Source organism: Varanus komodoensis, unplaced genomic scaffold (genome assembly GCF_004798865.1).
Source record: "Varanus komodoensis strain SLA01 unplaced genomic scaffold, ASM479886v1 scaffold4, whole genome shotgun sequence".
Classification (NCBI taxonomy): Eukaryota; Metazoa; Chordata; class Lepidosauria; order Squamata; family Varanidae; genus Varanus; species Varanus komodoensis.
In genome coordinates, this window is record NW_025335941.1 from 573,049 (window position 1) to 589,785 (window position 16,737).

Sequence of the window (16,737 nt, forward strand, 5' to 3'; positions counted from 1 at the left end):
AAGAGTTTCAAAACCATATAGGAAAGCAGCTACTTCTAAAAACGTGTGATCATATTCTTACCGGAGTCTAAGGAATCTCAAGTCATCTTTACTGATGTTGTTTAGAACATCACTGAGTGTATAATCTTCTTCTACAAACTGGAAGAAAAATCATTTCAGTTTGCTTAATGCTAGTGAATGTAATTGATTAAAGAGATGAGAAAATCTTGAATTTGATCTTACCCTATCAATCGCATCTGAATCAGCTCTTTGTTGTTTTAACCACTTGATGAGTTCTTCATCTACACTATGCTCAAGAACAGATCGTGATGGTTGAATATCTACAACAATTCAGTATATTAAAAAGGCTATCAAGATTGCATGTTCACCCTAAATTTTGATTAAAAAAAAATCTTGGCTGCGTATGTGTTTTTCAGTTACCACATATAATGAACCTGCAGGGACCTGATTTGGATATTACAACATCTATCTGTTTGCTAGCACAGGTTAGTTGTTGGGTTGCGTGAACAGCAGGCGCTTCACCAACAAGTCATTCAGTGCCAAGGAGCTGTTCTAGGAGTCTTGCCACCCATGATGGGTAGTTGTGTCTCAGATGAACTCACATGGCACAGCCTACTTTGGGCAAGCCAAGGAGCCTCTCAACAAAAATAGTCAAAATTCCACACTAGTCTTGACTAGTAGTTCCCAAATGAGCACAAATGATAGCAGTCTCCTAAATGTCCACCCGGCAGAAGTTGTACGCTGCCCACGACGGCCAGGCTTTGTTGCTACTTGCTGGTAGCTGGACAGCTCCCCTGCTAAGGATGGCTGGGAAGTGATGTGGTGCAGTCTTGGGGCAGCTCAGGCATTCTTTACTCCTGCTTGAGAGCTCTGCTTTTGGTCCCCATTCTGCTTGTTGCGCTAGGGCAGGGGCCCTGTTTGTACTATGGGAATAAAAAAGAAAAAAAAGTGTTCCTGTAGTAGAAATAGGGCTCCTGCCCTTAAGTACAATAGAAAGCAATTTCTAGCCTCGGCAAACTGCAAAAAGGCTGTTAAAGCATCTTGTCTCCTGCATATTGTCCTGCCTATGGCTGGAAGTTTCTTCTGTTGTGTTTCAGGGCAGGAGTGATGGATCAGAAACTCTCTCACAGCTGCAGTGAGCGGAAACAAGCTCCTTACTATGGCTAAAAAAGAGAGAGCAGCTTCATTACTCCTCAAGCTGTCCCCTTGGATGTTGCCTGGAGGAAGTGGGAGGGAGGACAGAAGGGAGGGAGCAAAGTACCCATTATGACCCCAGTTGTCTGTCTGCTGGTTGTATTTCACAAATCCAGCTCACAAGGCATTGTTGTGTCCTGTAGCTCAGCCGATAACTTCCATTCTTGTACATACCACTGGTTTCCAACTGTAGCTGAAGGAGGTGCAGCTCCTGATTTTTTTGCTCCAACATTTGTCGTAGAAGTGTTTGATATTCTCTCTCCCTCTGTACTAGGCTTTCCAGTAACCTATTAAATATATTAAGAGTCAGACTTCGTGTGGCATACATTTCCTTCCGCCACTGCCCCAAATAGTAAATCCATAATACATGTTTGTTTGCAAGGAATCAGTTTTGAGAGTGTGCTGGTTATTTATACAGTCATAAGTAGATATACCTATTCATACCAATTTGCTGTACAAGAATTTGACATATTGGAATGGGGAGATGACCAGGGCCGTAGACACGATCGCTCCTAAGCGTCCTCTCCTGAATCTGCCTTGGTCGCCCTGTATGATGACCTGTGCAGGGAGAAGGACAGGGGGAGTGCGTCCCTGTTGGTTCTGCTGGACCTCTCAGCGGCTTTCGATACCATCAACCATGGTATCCTTCTGGATAGGCTTGCGGGATTGGGGGTTGGAGGCACTGCTTTGCAGTGGTTCCGCTCCTATCTCAATGGCCGGTTCCAGAAGGTGGTGCTGGGGGACTATGGCTCTGCGCCATGGCAGCTATGCCATGGAGTACCGCAGGGGTCCATTTTGTCCCCTTTGCTGTTCAACATATACATGAAACCGCTGGGAGAGGTCATCAGGAGGTGTGGGCTGCGGAACCATCAGTACGCTGATGATACCCAGCTCTACCTCTCGTTTTCCACCAATCCAGGTGAGGCAGTGGCTGTGCTGAACCGGTGCCTGGCCGAGGTAATGGGCTGGATGAGGGCCAATAAACTGAAGCTCAATCCAGACAAGACGGAGGTCCTGTTGGTTGGCGGATCGGGCTTTGGAGAGGGTGAATTGAACCTTGTCCTGAATGGGGTTGCACTCCCTCTTAGGGACAAGGTCCGCAGCTTGGGAGTGCTCCTCGACCCAGAACTTTCACTGGAAGCTCAGGTAACAGCAGTGGCGAGGAGCGCTTTCCTCCAGCTTCGGCTAATTCATCAGCTGCGCCCCTATCTGGAGAATGACTGCCTTGTGACAGTGACACATGCGTTGGTGACTTCCCGTCTGGACTTCTGTAACGCGCTCTACGTGGGGCTGCCCTTGAAGACGGTCCGGATACTTCAATTGGTCCAAAATAGAGCTGCCAGGCTGCTGACGGGGACTGGACGTTATGTTCACATGACTCCAGTTCTCCGTCAGCTTCACTGGCTTCCCATTGAAGTCCGGGCCCAATTCAAGGTGTTGGTAATGACCTATAAAGCCCTAAACGGCTTGGGTCCTGGTTACCTGAAGGAGCGCTTACATCCTTATATGCCCAGCCGCCCCTTGAGATCGGCGGGAGAGGCCCTTCTCCGGGAGCCCTCCATGGAAGAAGTTAGGAGGGTGGTTACTCGGAGGAGGGCTTTCTCAGCGGTGGCGCCTAAGTTATGGAATGCGCTCCCCAGAGAGGTCCGCCTGGCGCCGTCGTTATTTGTTTTTTGGCGCCAGGCGAAGACCTTTTTATTTAAGCAGTATTTTAAATGTTAATATTATTGAATTTTATTTGGCCAGGGCGGCTTGTTTTATAGTGTATGTTTTATATTATATATTTGTATTTTATTGTATATATTTTAAAATGTTATTTTAATTTTTTGTTGTAAGCCGCCCCGAAGCTTCGGCGAATGGGGCGGCATAAAAATGTTTTAATAAATAAATAAATAAATAAAATATCTGAAAGCCCTATAGGAGGCCACAATCCATACTGTTTAGCTTACTTCGAACTGTACCCTCATCTGGGAATTAAGAGCTACTCAATAGTCATGATTTTTAAAAACTACTTTCTAGTTTAGGTTTCTCTACCAGAAAAGTTCTGCATTTCTACTTAGTTCTGGCTTGCCTGGAATTTTTTGATAAGAATTTTGTGGCTGAAGACTAGCATATTACTGGATCCTCCTGTAGCAACAGATTAAATGCTGCCAAGACTAAGATAGGAATGTAAACACTGGCTATGTTCATACACAAGGCTATGCAATGCCATATGGTTACCACATGGCTTGGTATCACCAGGTGCCTTGGATTTACAGTCATGTGGTTGCCACATGTGCATGGTTTCCATGCTTCTCCATCTTCTAAATAACAGCATGTATCCCATGAACCCCTTGGATTAATCTCAGGATATACTTGTGCTTGAAAGCAGTTTATGCACACCACAGATGATCAGGAAAATAAATGGGAAGTTCAAGCACACTTTAAAAAAAGAGCACATACACATCCAGAGGAGTTGTTTACCTGTTTGTTTCCTGCTTTAGCTTGCTCAACTGCAAACTAAGCTGTTGCTGAGCATCAGGAGATGCACAGGATGAGAGTAAGCATACTCCAGATGTAATAACTGATTCATGTCTTTTTGGCTCACTTTGCTGGTAATCTTCCTCTACTTCATCTGTATCCTTCTCTACTCCTTCAGTCTCTGATGCTGGTTCAAAGTGAGCCCGTAGTTCTGCACAAAGCAGAGAATTATAAAGGTTACAAATTTCTTGCTTTTAGTACAACAGATCATTTGGTTAGCAAATGCTTTTTCTGAATAAGTGTGCATGTCTGTCTGTGCAGCTGCTTTCTGAGGACATGCTAGGCCCATGTCGGGAAATACGGTTGCCTAAGAGAGATCATTTAAAAAAAGACAAATGTGAAAGCTATATTAGAAGCAGAGATAGAAGAGATCATAAAGTTTATCTGGCTGAAGGATTTGGAGATGCAGGAAATTTGCAATTGCAGTATAGGTAGGCATCCAGGCTCTGCTTAAAAATCTCTAATAAAGGAAAGACTTTTTTTTTTAAACATTTTTATGCCGCCCCATTCGCCGAAGCCTCGGGGCGGCTTACAACAATAGACTTGCCTTCTAAGGAACTGTTAAACAGGTTATGTCATATGGAAACTTCCTAATGTTGAGTCTAAATCTGTTTTGTTTTTGGTCATTGTTTTGGGTTCTACCCTCTGAAGCAAAAGTAACTAAATTTGCTTCATCTACATACATAACATCCCTTCCTATCACCTTTTGCTTTCCTATTGCCTCTTAATCATTTCTTCTCAAGGCTAAATGTACCCAATTCCTTCAACCTTTTGTCCTCCTGGAACTTGGTCTCCTGGCCTGTCCCCATTATTTTTGCCCTCTTCTGGATACATACAGTTTGTCAACATTGTTTCTGAACTGCAGTCCCAGGACAGGACAGAAAACTCCAGATGAAGTCTTGCTGAAGCGGAACAGAGCAGCATCATTACATGTTGTTACCTGGCCAATACAGTTTTGTTGCTGCAACTTAGAATTATATTAGCCTTTGCAGATACTACCTTTCATTGCTGACTCAGGTTTACATTTTAAAACTTAACCTGAAAATTAATTTGATAACTTGAAAATGCAGCTAGCTAAATTGAAACCATCAGAAAATTTCCCACTTTCATTCCCAACTGTGTGCACACTTATTTCCATTCTTTGTAATACAGTTTTATTGCACCATACTTGCAAATAGTGGGATAGGGAAACAGTTCACTTCTGAAAGTTAATAAACCCTTTTTTCAGATACTATGACACACTAACAGAATCTCAGCTTAACTTTTGGATGGAATTCAAAACCCAGGATCAATTTATTAACTGAGTGCTTCAAATGATTTATTTTTAGAGCTTCCAGAATAAAGAACTACCTGCTAGTTTGCATGCAATTAACTGAAGGCCTAAGTTTCATGAGATGCATGATTGGATTTTCCATACTTCATTTTTACTTCACAGTTGGTGCTGAATTTGGTCAAAGTGTTTGGCCTACTGAAAGTGTACCTACTGCCCACCCTGATTTCTGTAGTAGCGGGAAAAACCTACTACAGGGCTAAAAGCAGCTTTTGGAATGGTGTGGGGGGAGATGTAAATAGAAAAATGGCCATGTCCCTCTTCTGCCTTGATTGATTTTGGAGGCCCTAAGCCTGCATCTAAAGTAAAAATAAAACTACTGGAAAATCTGATAGTGGCTATCTTGAAGAAAACATAGTTTGGCCCACTTCATAGTCACATGAACAGAGGCCAGAACTGAATAGCTTGTTTAAAAATACACTTGGTGTTCTATCTGCATATGGAAGTAAACAGCACATGCTAAAGAAAGATGCATATGCCTTGATGATTTAAAACTAAATAAGCCAGTCAATCAACAAGTCTATCAAATTCCAGAGTGACAGAAGTACTTTATTGGAGGCAGATACTATCAACCCTGAAAGAATGTTTCTGAATTTCTGAATGAACAGTTCTCATGATTCCAGATACTGCCTTTCCATCGTAATTGCTGGTGGGAGAGGGATTTTGGAATGAGTTTAACATGACAGGAGACAAACAAGATTTCACACACAGGTGCTAAAATTAGACTAGCTGCCACCATCCCATCTCTCTCTTTTTACCCTGGCCCAGAGCTGCAGGGGTTCTAAACCTTGCTGAATTAGAGGGGAGTGAGTTAAATTATTTATTTTTAGAGCTTCCAGAATAAAGAACTATCTGCCTTCAGGAAGCCCATCTTCTGCATAAGTCACTGTTCTGGCTGCATGCTTCTATTCAGGGCAAATACGTTAGTTATCACACAGCTTTGCTTAGGACTGACTAAAAAACCAAATCACAGAGATGAACCAGAATTTCCTGTGCAAATGGGAGGCTGGAGTAGGGAGAGGAAGGGCCACATGAACATTAAGCGCTTTCTCAGTGTGTGTGTGTGTGTGTTTTAAATTCATCTAGTATACTACTACAATTCACAGTGCAATCAATATGGGTAGTTGCACATCACACACTTCATACTTGACTGCTCTACTTTTACTTACCTGGAATGAGAATAGTGACAGCGGCTTGAACGGCACGTCGTATTATATTATCCATAGCAAACATCCAATGAGGCCTAATTAAATGATTTCTTAGTATTTTGTTAACCTATAATGAAAGATTCAAATAAAATAGCATCATTTTAGTATAATTTTGTTATCCTGGGATAACACAAATCCTCGGATTAACATTCTGAGATGCAGCTGAGGTTACATTAACACTTCAAAAATAAAATTTCCGAGACACAATCTAAATGTCAACATTCTAAAGTAAAAGAACAGTTCCACAAGCAGGACCCCACAACAGAGAAAGCTCTTTTCTTAATTGTCATATACGAGCAAAGGGCACTTACGAAGAACCTTCCCACAGCAGATAAGGAAATTGGAGTTGTGACTGCCAAACAGGTCAGTAGCTACCACATATTCAATAATTCCTTTCTTCTCACTGCTTCCCAAGAACTATATAATCCCAATGTTACCTCTTTAAATGGCTACAGGTCATTAAAAGGCACTCATTGGCTATGGTGAAGTACATAAAACCTGCCTGGCCCATGAGAACTAGGGATAATATATGTGACTGTCATTTCCAAGAGCAGGACATTTATCCCTTCCCATTTCCCAAATACTTTGATGGAACGTACTGCATCTTGAAATCCAAACAAAACTAGCTGAATCTGATTGATGGAAGTGCTGTCAAAGTCCAGGTCAACTTTCAGCTTTGATATAGTTGATGCCATAACTCTGTGTTCAGGAGAGCGTATGAAATCTCTTAAAATCCCAATTATCTGCTTGATGTGAGTAACTGAAAGATGCAGTTCTTCAGAACTCTGAAAAAAAGATGAATATGCAAGATCAAAAAACTCTCATCAGCAAACAGTGAATTCCATGGATGTAAGAGCCAGTTATCTTCGCAAACAACCAGTAATCTTGAATCACATCATTAAGTCATCAAACTTAATTGGAATGAGGTTTCATTTTAATAAGACCTGTGTGTTGGATTGTTTTTCATTTTATTTGTTTTGCTTGTTTCCTTGTAATCCATATGTAGGCAAACAACACAGGCCCACAATAGATAAATGATTCCCATGCTTGGCCAGTACTGGGGAAACCTAGCATGCTGTGAGATGGGATATTGTATCCATTGTGCTAGGAGTGCGAACAGCTGCTTTGAGTGTTCATTCTGAAGGACTGCTGGCTGGGCTTCATCAGAATCAGAATTGGAGTGTGAAACAGATCAAAGAGGATCTGGGGAGGATGGGCCAAGCCATGATACTGAGATGTAGCCATGATACTGAGATGCAGATAGGCAGGCAGGCAGTTCCTAGCAATATTCAAGATATATAACAGGTGGAAGGCAACTATGAACATGGGAGTTTCACAAATAAGAGGTGGGAAGCCCAATCAGCTGGTTGGTGTGTGGACAGGAGAAACACTCACTTTCAGAAGGACCCTCCCGAAGGCCCAGGCATGCTCATAAGGAGGGTTCCTGGAAGCAAATAGTTGATTGGGTTCAGCAAACTGCTCTGTGCATGCTCAGAGAATTGTTCTGGGTGATTTCTGCTTTTTGGGTCAATAAAGCATGCTTTCCAAAGAAAAAGGTCTGTGAAGGAGGAACCTTGGCTCACGACACCCTGAAATGTTGATCAGCCATGTTGGATAGTTATCACCCTATGCATGCCAGACCAGAGAATTCCTATGCAACACTCTGATCTCTTTTCTGTCAATGCAGGCTGGGGGCTAAAGCAAAGGTAAGTTTAAGCAAGGAATATAGATGCACCAGGATTCTGTTACACCTGACAAGATATGCAGCAGAATTCAAGAAATATCAGCATTGCTCAGAAAGCACAATCGCACCTAGAGATTGACTGATCCAAGGAAATGGTAAGATGCCGCAAAATGGCATTAGCTATGCTTTCCTGGTAGTTGGATGGAACATGCTATCTTTTGCTTTAGGAGCTGAGATGCTGTCTTTCTGAGCATAATGTACACCTAATTTTAATCCAGGGAAAATTGTTCTCTTTGTCTGAAGTTTGATAAGCTTCAGTTGGGCAACTTCAAACTATCCACTTCCTCACTTTGTATGACTTTCTAGTAATAATTAAAGTGATCCGAATTCTATGAAAATTGATGTACTAGTGATTCTCTTCAGCAGGTGTGACACTTTACTACACCTGAGAGAGAGCCATAGAAATGCAGACATCTGCGCCCTCATGAATGAGCACGTGCTACTCGTTTTAACCACAATCAACAGTAACCATGTGGTTATGGGTATTGCCATTTAATATTAAATCAAATAGCATTAACCATGGTTAAGGCAGAATGGGGATTTCTTTTCGGGAAAACATGGTTGCGACTTGGCACTCGGGAAAACATGGTTGCAACTTGGTCAGTTCATGATAAAAGCAGCAGAGGGCAGCTTTCCATCAGGCATGTCACAAGTACCTTGAACCATGCATTAAATTAGCTAGCAAGAGAGGGAGCAGATCTTGAGCTAATCAAAGCCCAGAAATGGTAAAAGGAAGTCATCCTAAAAAACTAGGAAAGACTCAGCATGGCTTAAAATAATCTTTCCATTTTACCCTGTGACAAAATATAGGAGGGGAGGAGGAGAAGGAGGGAATGTTTCCCCCAAAATCTGGGCAAGGATTCATGGTTCGCATTAGTGCTTATGTGTTTTTCCCACAGCGCTTTCGTGTCTTCTAAATGTCTTGTATTGCACTTTTTTGATTCAGAGCTATCATTCAAAGAATAAGTTCTTTCCTAATGATCAAATAAGCTCAAAGGAGTATTACCTGTGCTACACATTCCTGTAAATTGGAAGCAACTTGGTTCTGTTCCTCCTTGAGTATTTTATAAAGAATTGCACGACGTTCACTGTCCTTCCGTAGCAAGAAAAGACCAGAATCCCTTTCCTCAAGGGAGGGGGAAGTACTCCGCTCATCTGAAACGGTGCTGTCATCAGGAACGCTAGGCCAGAAAGTGACAACATTCACTACAAATTCAGGATAATCAAGTATGGTCATAAAGGATATGCATTTTTGAATCACTTCAAGGGAAGGGATGAGACATTGTCATTATATATAATGATCCACCGCAAACACAAAATTTTATGCAGCAGACATATTGATCTGGGTTTGTAAATCATGATAAATTCCTGCATTGCTTAACCCAGGAACTGGCTGGGCTTGTGGGTATGAGCAAGTGCCACCTCCCACCCACTTAGCACTTTCAAATAACAATCTGGATATGCCCTGAATGTGATGTGTAAACTCTAAAACAAACCATAGTTTAACCAAGGCATAGTTGCCTAACATCTAAACTAGTGGGCAAGGATCACTTGCTCTCATGTGCTCACAAACAACCCTAAGAAACTTCCAACTCACTATGGCCACTGAAACGAAGGCTGAGAAGAAAAGCAGCCATGCTTTTCTGCCCTTGACCACAGTGGTTTTCCAGCTGCTGTGCTTGCCTTTCTCTTCTTCATCCTCCCACAAGTGAAACCACTAACTTTACCATGGCCTCTTACATCCTTCTTTCCATGCCTAGCAAACCCTCTTCTCCTTTCCAGAATTTCCATCCATACCAGAGTGTCTGCTTTACACTCTCTCAAGGTTCTGTGTATGGCAGGATTCCTGCCACCCTCCTGCACCACAGAGTTCTCTGTTGCTGCTTAGGAAGTTTGGGCAAGCAAGAGGAAGGGCAGGACTGACCTTGGCTCTTGCAGATTGAACACCTCTTACGGACTTTTGAGTCATACAAGCTGTCCACAGCTAATCTACAGTAATTATACACATTAATCATAATGTGGAACACACTCATCTGAAGATGTGATGCTTCCTGTTTTCCCTGATCGGGCCTTTTAGTTTTTATGCAAGACTTATTGGCTACTTGAGGAAACCTAAAGAAACACAATTGATCCTTATGTAACCAATAGCATGATATATTTTACTTTGGGGAATGACCTTTCCTCTGTCAAACGTAAATGTGACTGCCTTTTCCTGCGAACCAGGATGAATTTTTGCACAAGTCAGTCTTTACCTTAGTAAAGGGGAAAAGGCATTCTTTGCCTGAACCTCTGACACAGAGCGCTTTGTCTTTTCAAAGAACAAGTCATGCTGCAAGTCAGAGTCTGGTGAGACTGAGCCATGTTCGCTGCTGCTGCTGCCAGCCTGTTCTCCTTGGACTGGCGGAGGAAGAGATGTGCTACGGTTATAATCTACAGCAAAAGAGAAAAGGCTGCATGTATAAACAAATCCACTCAGCTTTTAAGCAAATGGAACAACTGAACTAGAATTAAAAGAGCTTTGAAATTGCCAACCAATGCAATGAAACTACTGGATATACAAAATTTGCTAAACTCATAACTAAAATAATTTGTGTGGACTAATGCAAAATTATTTTCAATCTAACACCTGCAGTAGATCAAACCTCACTAGTACAATTCCTAGGAAGCAGGCTAAGAAGGACCTTGTCTCTGATCCCCAGCAACTGAATTATGCAGGAGTGCCAGCTGATAAAAATTACTACAAGCCCTGAGCTGCTGTAACCTTGGTTTTACAGCTGTTCCAACACAGCACAGAGGTTTATGTAAAGCTCTGCCATTTATGAAGCCATATCAGCACTTGATCAAAGCTTCCTTGTCGTAGAATCCATTTGCCCTTCTTTTTGGCACACAGCCTAAGAAAATTTACTGCGTTTAAGATGCTGGGTTAGTCCTACTTAAAACAGACTTCTTTAAGGTTTCTTCAGGGAAATGTACATGTGCATTTATCAAAGAAAGAACATGATGCCCTATTCAACTCAGTTATTTCTTGAATGTCTTGTGTGGACGAACGTGCATCAGGATCAATACTTTTCAGTGTTATGAATGCTGTGATTTTTGAAGACTCTGAGCAAGACATCCTCTATGGCAGTGAACCTTTTAGAGACTGAGTGCCCAAACTGCAACCCAAAACCCCCTTATTTATCACAAAGTGCCAACACTGCAATAAATCTGAAAACTGAGTTTTTAGTTTAGAAAAAACACCCCACAGCCAGTCCAAGCAAATATATATTTATAACCTCGGCAGCACACTGACTGGCCATGTGAAAGCTCGGACGAGTCACGGCTGATGAGTCTCAGCTTGTGACATCATCGCCTGGTGCCGCGATTCCTTTCTGAGCATGCGCATGGCCCCTATGTGCATTTTTATCCAATAATAGGCTGCTGGGGTGATGTCGGGATGACTTGGCTTGCATGCCAAGAGAGAAGGCTCTGCATGCCCGCTGTGGCACATGTGCCAGAGGTTCGCCACCACTGGCCTAACCCTACCCTACCCTACCCTAACCATAACATAGGGCTAAAGTTCCATTGAAAGGGGCGATTTTAAAAACGACGTCCTTGAGCAGCTTTTTCTGCACAGCTCATCATTTCTGCCCATTCTAAACACATTCCAACCACCAAAATCATACCAGGACACCTCATATTTCTAACCCTAAAATAGGGCTAAAGTTCCATTGAAAGGAGCGATTTTGAAAATGCCTTCCTTGAGTAGCTTTTTCTGCACAGCTCAACATTTCTGCCCATTCTAAACATCAAAATCATACCAGGACACCTCGTTTTTCTAACTCTAACCCGGTGATGGTGAACTTTTTAGAGACGGAGTGCCCAAACTGCAACCCAAAACCCCCTAATTTATCACAAAGTGCCAACACTGCAATAAAACCTGAAAAGTGAGGTTTTCGTTTTGAAAAAACACCTCACAGCCAGTCAAAGCAAATACACACACACACACACACACTTGGCAGTGCACTGACCGGCCATGCAAAAGCTTGGACAAGTCGCAACTAAAGAGTCATGGCTCATAACGTCATTGCCTGGCACCACCACACAGGATGCACATGGCCCCTATGTACGCTGTTATCCGATGCTCGGCTGCTGGGGCGATGCTGGGGTGCCCTGGCTCGTGTGCCGACAGAGAGGGCTCTGTATGCCTGCTGTGACATGCGTGCCATAGATTTGCCACCACTGCTTTATGGGCCCCCTCCCTTACCCTCCCCAGAAGCTGCCATAGCTTCTCATTCTCTTTCATGCTGCTACCACTCGCTTGGCTTGGCAGGCAGAGAGCAAGGCATTGGCACCTGCTGCTGCTGCTCCTCATGCCCTCTGTTGCCTGTGCCAGAATGAGCAGCAAGCAAGCAAGCCCATTGCAATGTTGAAGGAGAGCAATTCTGTCAGTGGCCCCATGTGCACTGTGACCCCGTGGCAGGTTCTCAACTCTGCTTGCCCTTTGACCAGCCTACTGCAGCTTACTGATTTCTCGGCATGCCTGGAATTACATAGAAGGATCTCTATTAACAGCTCTTTATGTAACAGTTGTGCCATAACTACTTTTGCAGATAATGCCTTACCTGAAGGCTTGAATGCAATTCTGTTTTTCTTGCCCTTATTCACGTGCTTCAAGAATTGGTCTTTCAGTAAATCAGATGCCGTGACCCGTTTATTTGGATCAGGTTCAAAGCAAAGCAAAATAAACGCTCTTGCTTCAGCACATAGTGATTCAGGGATTTCAGGGTGGATTTTAAACATTCCAACCTGCAAAAGAAAAGGCCAGGCTACATTATTTGAGAAAGTAAAACTAATTTGAAGTTATATTGTTCTTAGTGGTCTCTGTGCACCACATATCTGGGCTCTGTGCCTGCATGGAGCCTTCACTGGGAAGCTTCTATAGCAGCGTAATTTTGGGCAGGAACCCTCCCCCAGCATATAACGTGTATGATCCAGCAGGTTTCTGCCCATTCCTTCTTGGGACTGCCACTTTGATCTCAAGGAAAGTCATCTGATGGGCTGCAATTTGATGAAGCTCTTTAATTTGATGAACCTTCCTTCCTTCCTTCTTTTTCTTGCATGGCCCAAGGGCTTGTGGGCTTAAAGGCCCCATTCAGAAAGTGTGAACACTATCAAGGTAAAGTCCCTCTAATAGTCAGCCAGTCTTTGTGCCTTTTCTCCTCAGCAGATGCCCACATCATTGATTCTTGTGCCATTGTAGGCATTTATGAAACAAGCATGATGGAAGATGTTGGAAGAAGAAGAAACTTTAAAAAAAGCAAGCAAACAAACAAACCCTCAGATAAGATCACCTTCCAATGCACAGTTGCACCAGCAAGAGGAAGGCTTTCCACCCATGACTGGGCTTTACTTGTGGCCTGGGCCAAGCCTCTGATCCCAGGGAGTTCTCTCTTTGGCCACAAAGGCATTGGTGCCTAAGCTGGCCAAAAGGGCCTGGCACCAGTGAGCATAAGAAGAAAATGAAACGTAAGGGAGCCTCAGTGCCAGCCTCTTCAGTGTTGCGTCTCCCTCCATTTCACACTCACCACTGACTGCTGTCAGCATTAGCACCGACGAAGGAGCCACCCAAGGAAGAAATTAGAGACCCAAATCCTCCTCAGATTTGACAGATGGGTCCCTGAATTCCATCACAGATACCTACTGGGCACTGACATCGTGAACTTCCAAGCCCGACCCCGAAGACTTAGGGTAGAGGACTACAGGGACTGGCATCACTGCCCCCATTCACCCGTTTCAGATTGAGACGTAAGATCAGAATGGACAACACCTCCGTAGAATTCTTACTATTGGGATGATTGGTATTCATGTTTTCTAGCTTATGATCATTTCAGATACTTCAGCATGCCATGCTATGGTCACCCACTGCCCTTCCTTCTTAACCACCCTCAGGCTCCTCCTCCACCACCTCCTTGAATGACATCCTTGCAGTCCAAGCCTCTTTCCAGTACTCTCCATTGCCAGCTCCTAATCCACTGGTTCAAACCTTGTCTCTGCTGCCATCTCCCCACCATCTGAACCAGAAGATTATACACTGGATTCAGAGTCTTGTCTGTCAAGTACACCATCTATATTGTCCTTGGGTGCGATTATGAGAGCATTAGACTCAACCTCACTACCAGAGAATTTGCCCCATGTCTCCAACCAAATCCTCTGAATGGCTCAACCACCTGGCCTACAGACTAAGCAACCAAAGCAATGGACTGAGGACCCTTTATTTCATGCAGTATACCCCAAAGCCTCAACACTTGATTGTGTTCCTCACAATGTTATTGCAGATAGTCAAGAAGCTGTGGAAAGCGCCTTCCTGGATGAAACCCCATTTCAAAAGGCCTTGAGAATATGTATCAAAGCCAGGGAAAGGATGTAGCATTTCTATCTCTCTCCCACACCCAAATTCTATTGTAGTTGAGTCTTTCCCAGTTTAAATCCAGTGGGATTCATGCATTACTGGCTAACAGGGAGAGCCATTGACTAGATCCCACAGGCCACTGTATATCTCTTCCGCTGCTTTGGACCTCAAGGTGGACAACTATTAAGCCACCATGTCTTGGGGATAAGCTGTTCATTTGGGAGAACATAAGCTCTCTTTATGATTCCTTGCCTGAGGATGCAAAGGAATTTGCTTTATTATCCAAAATAACCCATAAAAATAATCTATAGTTTGTTCTTCGGTTATGAACTCTGGGCTGTGTAAAGTATGGATTGTTATTTTTTTGTGAAACAGCAGACAAGTCTTGCTTATCTCTGACTTTCCTGGGTTCTACTTTTCAGTGGGTTCAGACAGCACAATAACCCACACGAAAAGGTTTCTGTAGAGCACTGCCTAGTGAGGGTGGTGGTCTGAGTGTATTTGAAGATTCTCACTTGGAAGCAGTTAATGTTTTAATAGCTGGTGTAGTGAATCACCTATTTGCTCTTATGGTTCAGCATTTCTGATTCAGCCAGCACAAAGAACAGACTTCTCTGCTTTTGTAAATGTATAATGAGATCATTTGCATCAGTGGTCTAAATGCTCAACTATTTTAGCAAATGCATGGCTGTTATTTTAACCATTCACTTGCTGTTGTGGCACTCTGGCCAGCTTCAGTTCTATGCTCATTTTGCTTGTTTTTCCAAAACCTAGTTTGCATAGCTGTTTTTGCAGATAGAATAGGATATATGAAGGAATGTAGGTTATCTTTGTAGCATTTGCATGAGACATTGTGAAATACTAACTAAAGCCAATGCAGCCAGATCAGGGGGATCAAGGACTTAAGTCACTGTGAAGGGCTTAGCTCTAATTTAAAAAATATATAATCGGCTTATGTAAGCACACTTTACATACCAGTCACAGTAAAATACAGGATTTCAAAAGAAAAAAAAGAACAGCTACAGTCAAAGCATAACATAGGTCTAAAGAAAAATTAGAAAATCAGCACTATATTTCATTGTTATGAAACCATCCTGAAGAAAGCTCAGACAGTTTTTTATTTCAGAAGCACTTTCTGATCTAACCAGTCATAGTTTTATTGATCCAATTCTATTATTGCTTTTATCATGTTTTATTATTTTATATTTTTCATTTTTTAATCTCTCATCACACTGGAATCGCAATACTGATTAAGCAATGTGCGTGCATACGCGCATGCATGCGCACCTGTGTATGCATTTATAAATATTGAACATATTTCAATTTTATACATTGAATTGCTTATCTTTAAAATTTATATTCTAGCATAGTCCTTAATTTGTGTTCGACAGGGTTTTATGTTACAGAATCCTTCATAAGAAGGGTGTTCTCCAGTAAAATCAATCAAAGCAGCTTTCCCTCCAAGCTGTGGCTTCACTCACAAACTTCAGGGAGGTTTATGCTGCTTGCAGGCCAGACAGTGGGAATCCCAAATGTTACTCACTTTTTTGGCCTGATGGTGGCTCACCGGGTTAATGAATTTAATACCGTTCCTCCCCAGACTTTCCTTGTTTGACAGTGTCTCCTCTGAACATGAAGCGTTTCGGTTCTCAGCAGCTGCTTGACAAACCTTGCTTATGAACTGCCACATTTCTGTGCCACATTGCAACCCCCCTCTGTCTTCATCTAGTTCAAAGTCTGAGTCTAACTGGAGTCTTTCTAACTGGAAATGCTGTATTTTGAGAGAAACATTCCCCTATCTGGAAAGTTATTTTATCTGTAAACCATACCTAAGACTTGTATGAACCAAGCAAATAAATTTTTTGAATAGGGTCACTTGCCCTGTTAAGCCACTACTGGAATCAATAGAAACATAGACAATGGATTTTTGTTAGTGTCATGTCTTGGCATAACAGCACTTACTTTGAACATAGCTGCTTGTGGCTCCCCCAGTTCATGAAATGGAGGCTTTCCTGTTGCCATTTCAATGATAGTGCAGCCCAATGACCAAATATCAGCTGGTGCACCATATCCTCGAGGCCCCTTATCAATAATTTCTGGAGCCATATACTGCAAAGTACCTGAACTCATGAAAAAGAATACGCGCAAGTTACTCCGTTCATCATGGAAGAGATCACACTCTGCATTAGGCATTTTGTAAAATGGTATTTACAATGTAAGTGGACTTAGCAAATGAGGAAGTGCTATATCCAGCACCTCTTAGCTGCCAGACTGTGTCTCATCATAATTTTTCTAGATGACTGTCTCTGCTTATGTAACAGATTTCGAAAGGAAGGAAATACTTTTAGCC

The 16,737-nt window shown here is 42.6% G+C and overlaps 1 protein-coding gene across 5 annotated transcripts in view; it reads right to left on the bottom strand.

The window, feature by feature from the left end:
- MAP3K15 (mitogen-activated protein kinase kinase kinase 15) overlaps positions 1 to 16,737 on the bottom strand; it is a 72,079-nt gene that overhangs the window by 698 nt on the left and 54,644 nt on the right. For 3 of the 5 annotated variants that reach the window (XM_044441398.1, XM_044441400.1, XM_044441401.1), the window contains 10 exons: positions 16,350 to 16,507; positions 12,601 to 12,784; positions 10,249 to 10,426; positions 9,003 to 9,177; positions 6,852 to 7,037; positions 6,214 to 6,319; positions 3,658 to 3,865; positions 1,369 to 1,481; positions 223 to 320; positions 62 to 138 (listed from right to left, as the gene is read on the bottom strand). In XM_044441398.1, coding sequence (XP_044297333.1) covers positions 62 to 138; positions 223 to 320; positions 1,369 to 1,481; positions 3,658 to 3,865; positions 6,214 to 6,319; positions 6,852 to 7,037; positions 9,003 to 9,177; positions 10,249 to 10,426; positions 12,601 to 12,784; positions 16,350 to 16,507 — 1,483 coding nt within the window. Of the gene's footprint in view, positions 1 to 61; positions 139 to 176; positions 924 to 1,368; positions 1,482 to 3,657; positions 3,866 to 6,213; positions 6,320 to 6,851; positions 7,038 to 9,002; positions 9,178 to 10,248; positions 10,427 to 12,600; positions 12,785 to 16,349; positions 16,508 to 16,737 lie in introns of those variants that run through there. The other 2 variants (XR_006415813.1, XM_044441399.1) reach the window with 2 other exon arrangements.